This window comes from Pteropus alecto, unplaced genomic scaffold (genome assembly GCF_000325575.1).
Source record: "Pteropus alecto unplaced genomic scaffold, ASM32557v1 scaffold92, whole genome shotgun sequence".
Lineage (NCBI taxonomy): Eukaryota > Metazoa > Chordata > Mammalia > Chiroptera > Pteropodidae > Pteropus > Pteropus alecto.
Window position 1 is genome coordinate 1,483,172 of NW_006432447.1, and position 7,375 is coordinate 1,490,546.

General features: G+C 44.3%; 1 protein-coding gene across 7 annotated transcripts in view; it reads right to left on the reverse strand.

Moving 5' to 3' along the window:
* Positions 1 to 733: 733 nt before the first annotated feature.
* The window catches only part of PXYLP1 (2-phosphoxylose phosphatase 1), a 67,973-nt gene continuing 61,331 nt past the window's right edge, over positions 734 to 7,375 (reverse strand). For all 7 annotated transcript variants that reach the window (XM_025043564.1, XM_006907188.3, XM_025043562.1 and 4 more), the window contains one exon: positions 734 to 3,207. In XM_025043564.1, the coding sequence (XP_024899332.1) occupies positions 2,270 to 3,207 (938 nt within the window). In that variant the 3' untranslated portion in view covers positions 734 to 2,269. The remainder of the gene's footprint in view (positions 3,208 to 7,375) is intronic.

Below are 7,375 nucleotides of genomic sequence, written 5' to 3' on the forward strand. Positions count from 1 at the left end.
CAGATTGGGGGTGGGGAGCGCAATTGAGCCGGGGGGAGGGCAGTCATCCACCTGGGGTCATGAGCGAGCAGGGCAGAGAGGCGGGCAGTGAGCATCTATTACTGATAAGGTAGATGGGGCAGAGGTCACTAACTTTTTGCAGGCTTAACTCTAAGCAGTTATTTTAAAGAGTGCCTGGGAAAAGCGAAGCAGAAACTTAGGGTGGGCATCCTAAATGCAAGTTCTTATCTAAATGTCCAGGCTCTGGATGTGAGCAGGGTGGTCATACTGCAAAATGAATGCCTAAGCAGCAATTCAGAAAAACAAAGCTGTTTTCCTCAAAAGTTGTTTTTCTCATCACAGGGGCAAAACTTGTATCTACACTTTTAATGTTGGCTCTCATCCAAAAATATTTACCTTTACCAACAGGTGCTGCGAATTGATTTTTAAAGCATCTTCTGATTCACTTTTGTTCTTAAATCTTCAAACTGTGTTTAGCAGTTCTCATTCAGATATTGTGAGTGGGAGCAAGAAAACTAATTAGGCATATACTCGAGAGATAACACATGATTGTCAGCAAAAGAAGCAGTTAAGATGAATTTGAACCTAGTCCAAGGCTACCAGCTGTGACCTGTCCTCTGGGCCCACCAAGCTCTGATGCCGCTGTCAGAGAAGGAAGCAGGACGTCAGTCCCCTTCTGTCATCCCTGCGGGGCCATAGGGCCTGGTCCCCCTTCCCCACACATAGGGTAGAGTTTTCTAATTTAAAACGTTTTTATTTATACAAAAAAAGGACAAATGTAAAAAATATTGGCACTCACTTGAAAAGAACTAGAGTGACATAAACTGTTAGTGGTCTATACTAGTATTCTTCAAAATTTATTAATAGAAACAGACATATTTAAATGTAACACTGGACAAAAACAAAGAGAAAAGATCAGAATACCAATGACACTGGAGAATCTCGCTTCCACGTGACATTTCTTCGCACAGAACTAGCACCATTAGTTCAGGAACCACAGATTTCACTATAATTGCTTCTAATATATAAAATACCTTATAAAGATTATGTAACTATCTAGTAACAAAGTTATTCCAAAAACTTATTTAAAAATCAATTAGAATTTACCTTTTGAAATGGACAAAAATGGTTTAAAAATTGATCCAATTCTATGGCTTATCAAAGGAAATGAGCCATAATTACTTTTATTGGAAGAAAGTGCCTGAATTCAGCTTCTGGCTCCCTTCTAAACACCATCCAGGTATAGTAAATTGAATATTACATAGGAGTAAGAGCACATCTAAAACTGGTCTCAGAAAATATTTTCCTAGACTATAAAAATACTAAATGGAATACAAAAGTTTCAGAATATACAGCAAATAGACTACAGCAAACAAATATTTAAAACATACTTAAAACTATCTTATACCACAATCATCATAAACATCAAGTATTATTCTAATAATCTTTCTGTGATTCATTCTCAGTCAATGTTTATTTCCCTTTGTTTTGTTATAATGTCAGATACAGACTAAACTCTGTGTTTCTAGCAGAAGTTACTGGAGGCACCACTGAATAATTCTTGGTATTCAACAGGTTCTCAAAGTGCTAAAAGTGCGATTGTAGTCAAGCCTGTGTTTTAAATCGGGGGTCAGCACACTACAGTCTGGGGGCCAAATGTGACCCACTGCTTTGTGCAGCCTGTGCGCACAGCCACACTCATTCTATTATGTATTGTCTGTGGTTGCTTTCACGTGACAAGAGCAGAACTGAATAGCTGTGACAGAGGCTGTGTGTGGCCTTTTGGTCCGCAAAGTCCACAACATTTACTATCTGGCCCTTTACAGAAAAAGTTTGCCAAGCCCTATTTTAGATAAACTACTACAGGAAATTTTTCGGGGAATAAGGATAAGGTAAGACGGTCCCAGATTAAAAAAAATTTGGCTGAGATTTGCTAATTCCATCATACGGTACCGTGGCAGATCAAAGGAATACACATTTGGATTGGCAACTCTAGGTATTAAAATATTCTGGCATTGTAAGCAAAGTCTGGCTATGATAAAGTACCTTCCTTTCTCTGTGAACTAGCCATTGTGTATCAAGTAACTCATGTACCTGAATATAGCAACGTACTCACTGTTCAACCCAAACCATCTGTGTGGCTCCCAAGCACAATTTCTAGCCTTTCGAAATAAATAATCTTGTACCCTTAGCAAAGGATAGAACTAGAAGCGTACCTGTCCCATCTCTTTATTGGCATAGATTCTATATGTACTGTACTGTGTACCTTTCAGAACCCTTCCCTGTGACATGCATCGTAATAATTAGTACTACTACTACCCAGGGCCACAAACATGTCCCTTTTGACAAAGCGGACTAAGTTTTCGAGGGGGCACATGGGCTTGGGAGAACGCTTATGGTGGTCCTGGCAAAAAGAGGTGTGGAATGTGACATCGACACCGTTGTAAAGGATCCGGACAGAATGCTCACTGGGCTTTTCTCTGTCTTGCCAGAGCTCAAAGATCAACCTGGCTGCAAACCTTGGGAACCTGGCTTCTGTCAGGCCCAAGGCACTGAGAAGTGGTGACAGAGTGACATCGTGAGCAGAATAGAGGGCAAAGATCTCTTCTTTCCTGCCCTCGGCGGCACGCTGCATCCGGCTGATGGTCTGGTTCAGGATGGGGTGGGCACCCAGGAGTGCGTAGCCCAGATACAGTTTCTTCTCCCGCCTCTCTCGCTCATCCTCTATCTGATGCGTCTTGATCACCTTGAAGTGCTCCATGCCGATACAGCCGTTCCTGGTGCAAGGGAAGCTGACGTTGTGGCAGAAGTGGCAAAGCATGGAGTCTACGGGGTTGGCGGCTCGCAGCTGCTTGGTGGGGATGTCCACGATCTTGGCCATCTCCCCGTAGGCCCTCTCCAGCTGGCTGTTTTTCAAACGTAAGAGGTACTGCCGACGCTGCTCCTTTTCCAGATACTGGTTTCTCACTGGGCAATAGCAGTTTCCAGAGCAGAACAGAGCACTGGGCTGGTGCCTGAAATAAATCTTCTTCCAGTCAAAATCTGGGAGAAAGCCGTAAAGCAGGGCCAGCCCACTTTGTAGTGTCCGGCTTTTCCCAGTGGTCTCTAAGTAAAGCTGGTCTGCGGACCAGTCATTTGGTAGGAGTTTGTGTTTCTTTAGATAGATGTCCCTCAGCAGCTGGCCATTCTGCAAATGCTGCACAACTCCTGAAACAGAGTGACACAAGCTTTCCTGACAATCAGCTTAGCCAAAGGAATAGCAAAGGGTCAGTGCCCAATTCTGGAATGCCTTAGATTCGTGCCAGGTATGTAATTGAGCCACTGTGTGAAGTCTGCAAAAATGGGTTCACGTCAACTTATGAAGGGAGCTCCGTGGGGTTCTCTGTGAATGGATGAGCAGAGTGGGCCCTGTCCTCTGGACCCACGGCCTTCTTGGGGAGCATAAGGACTATCTTATCTGCTTCACTCCTGCTCTCTTGACTGGCCCCTTCCCCGGGGAGGCCTTGTGACTGGTGGGCCTCATGAGGTAGGAATCACCCCACTGAAGGGTGGCTGCCTAGGCTGTGACTGGCATGGGCCTAAGGAGACCTTTGTCTCTGTCTAGGGACACACCCAACATTCCTCAGTGTGCAAGGAGAGCTAAGGTAACTCACTCAGGTAAAGAGATAAAGTTGCTTGCTGGCTGCTTAGTCCTCTCACTGCTGCGAAGCTCCCTCCTTCACCCCATCTTCCCGACTTTCTCAACCGAAGGATCTCTGCTAACCTTCTAGGTGCATTCTGCCTAATCCTGCCTCATCAACAAGGATGCTCTCTCTGTACGAACACGGAACGATCTCCCAGATGCCCAGATAGACTATTTGGGGGGGAGTGGGGAGGAAGCAAAGTGCAAAACAGTATGTTTATTATGCTTTTACATAAAAAGGGTGGGGGATAAGACTGTATTTGCAGGTGCCTGTGTTTTGCATAAAGGAACTCTGCAAGGGTGCACAAGAAACTACTCTCAACGGTTACCTGGAGATGACGGGGCACAGAAATGGGGTGGATGGAATATGCTCCAAACACAGCCTGCATGTTAGGGATTCTTATATGCTCCAAACACAGCCTGCAGGAGCAAGAATTCCAAGTTTACCTTTTAGGTTTTTTTAGTGTTGAACTAACTACCACAGTATAGTAACAAATTGTCTTGGGGGCGGGGAAAAGCCTGATCTTTAAGCAGAAGACAATTCAAGATTAAAAACAAGCTCATCCTCCAGCCAACGGGATGTAAGGGGATGCAATTTCAGTAACAAATACATATTATCTGAGAGCGTAAACCATATACAGACTCTGTGACTAGTACTATAATTTATTCAGATGCCCCAGTGGTTTGAACAGCTCCACCGCAAAGAGGAGACAACTTAAGGCTGAAATGCATGAGACAGAGGGAACTGTGTTGGCCCAAGCTGGGGAATAAATCAGAAAAAAAAAAACTACGAAGGATGTCCTACTCTGAATGAAGAGTATTGATTGAGAGCAGAATTCCCTCAGGGATCTGGGCTAGGACAAGCCTTAGCCATGTTCACAATGATTTGCAAAATGAGGCAAACCATGAGTGACGAACATTAAGAATCTGTATCTGGCCCAGCTCATCCGTGCCTACCTTGTTTGCTTAGGCTACGCATATTAACGTTGGAGTGCCTACTGTGTGCCAGACCCTTCTCCTTTAACCCTCACAAAAACCCAATAAAGAAGGCATATTTCCCTTTTTTCACAGATGAGGGAACTGAGGCCTTGAGCCATTCATAACTGAGAAGTAGTAGAACTCAAGCCCCCGCACGGCCCCAACCTGGGCTCTTGGTCCCACCTCACAGCACCTTCTCCCTACATTTCCATGTGGAAATACTAAGTTCTAGCCACTTAAGGATTCTTATATGCTCCAAACACAGCCTGCATCTTCCTGACTCTGTTTATACCCTTTGCCTTCCTCTGCCCAGAGAAACCCTCGTCCAGCATCTTGCTCCAATACTCTCTTATCTGGTAGAGTCATCCTTCTTCTTCCTCCAGGTCAAATTAATTCCTTCCTGTTCCCATATGTCACCGGACCTCTAGGACATTAGCTGCATTCACTGAGCCTAGCATATGCTAGCACGGTGCTAGGCACTTCCCACATGCTATCTAACTTAAGTCACCACCAGCCCCGCTGGGAAGATGTCATTAGTCCCATTTTACAGGTCTGTGTATTCCAAAGCCTGCGCTTATTCTACAAGAGCCTGCAGTCCGCAGCAGGACAGTTAGTTGTTCCCACGTGCACTGTCCCACTGCAGCTGGGGGCTCCTTCAGGACAGGCCGGGAAGCATCTTATTCATCCCGCCATGCCCTCCCCGACACTCAACCGCTGCCAAAGCATCCTGAACAGAGTAGGCACTAATGATCAACCTGCTATCGTGTAGTTACTGTGAGATGCCAAAGTGTGCCAGTTATAAATGATTATTATAATTTAATATATTGGAATTTAAAATAGAAGATACAAGTGGCCATTAAAAAAGAATAAGGGAACGGGAGCAAACAATACTACAAAAATGATTTCTAGAGTGATACTCATTTGGAAGATGACGATGATGATAAATCAACTGAGAGGAAAGGTCAGAATGAATGATTGTTGCTAAGTGTCTGAGCCTCCCCTTCCCCACTGTTCTCAGGGAACAACAGCCCCTGGACTCAGAGGCTGCACCCCCACTCTCAGTGCACACTCCCATGGCCCCCGCTGACAGCTTAGCTAAGTGATGGACACTGATCTTCAAGGACACCGTCAGATTCTCTCTCAAGAATTCGGCCTTGCTAGTTCATCTCTGAGTGTGGCTATGACTGTCACTCTGTTAACAGACGCACAGCCAAACCATAGAAACCGTAGAGGCAGAGACAGATAGTTTTTTTTTTTTTCCTGGTTCTAGTCTCCGGAGGCCTGGTCACATTCTTAGAGCCTGTGAGTCACTCTGAATTCTTATATAACAAATGTCCCTTTTTGCTCGGGTTGGTTTTTGTTACTTGCAACTGAGGAATCTAAACAGTGGTTCTCAGCAAACATGGCTCGGGCCTCAGGGACTGTTCGGAGGTTGGGCTGTCACAACAGTATGTGGAGGAACATTCCTGACACCTAGTGGGTGACTGCCAGAGTTCTGGACAGTCTCCATAAGGAACTGTTCTTTGTCCCACATAACTTCTGAATGTACCACAAGATATGCACACACATGAAAAACCTTTTTAAATATTTTAGCCTAGAACCTGTTTTTGTGTCTATAGACACAAAACCATTTTTGCGTAATATTAATATCCACTGAATTTTCCAGAAATGTGATATCAACTGAGAGACATCTGTATTTTGATCAGAACTTGTCAAAAAAAAATCACGTCCCAACGTGGTGTTAGAGTCACCAATACAACGTCCCTCAATCAGTCTGTATTTCAGTTGTCACAGTTACTAATCTACGTTTAAGTGTGTGCAACTGATTACGTCACTCTCTTTTCTACTGTAGGTTTGCTCAAGCATTTATGGTGAGGTACACAGAACTATATAATAAATTAGTTTCCTTTTGTTTCTCCTTTATATTACAGTTAGGATACCTGATACACATATTTTAAATTATATATGTAGAAAGGTTGTATTATATTTGACTTTTACTTCAGGATAGTTTGGGAGTACCACAAAATCCTGGTTAGTAAGAGGGGTGCTGGATCTGGTAGGATGAGAACTCCTGTTTTAAGCTAACGCAGAGTTTGTGCATGTGGAAATAACAATCAAAAGCTTCTGACGAAACTCCTTATTCAAGGCTAGTCCTCCAGAGCCTTCAGCTTGCCCCAACTCTGTCACTCACTGTCATTCTCCCCAGAAATAATGGCTTTGCAAACATGGCAAAACCCAGCGGGGCCAACTACAGAACAGAGACTTTCCTGCCATCGAGTCTGAGGTCCTACGATACTGGTAGAATAAGAAAACAGAGCAGGTCTTCCTGATCCTTCCAAAAAGCAAAGGTGCTTTAAGGTCCGGGACTGAAGTAGGAAATGAACCTCTTTGGGGACCACCAGTTCCTTCTCTTCCCAACAAAGTGGTGACCCCCACAATGAACTCACCTACCTACCCTGACAGTGAACTGGCTGCACAATGGTACAAACAGGGCTGCAGAGGAAAAGATGGCCTTCTGTGAGGAACACACTCGACCAAACAAACTCCTTGCTCAGTGGGCGTCTGCTGTACGTATTTCTCCCTGAGATCTGGCACATTAAAACCCATCAGGTGGTTTGAAGTATCTAAGAACATGGGATCAGTTACAAAAATTATGGCCCACTCATAGTGGAATAATAGGTAGCCATGAGAAATGACGTTGATGAATAATTATCA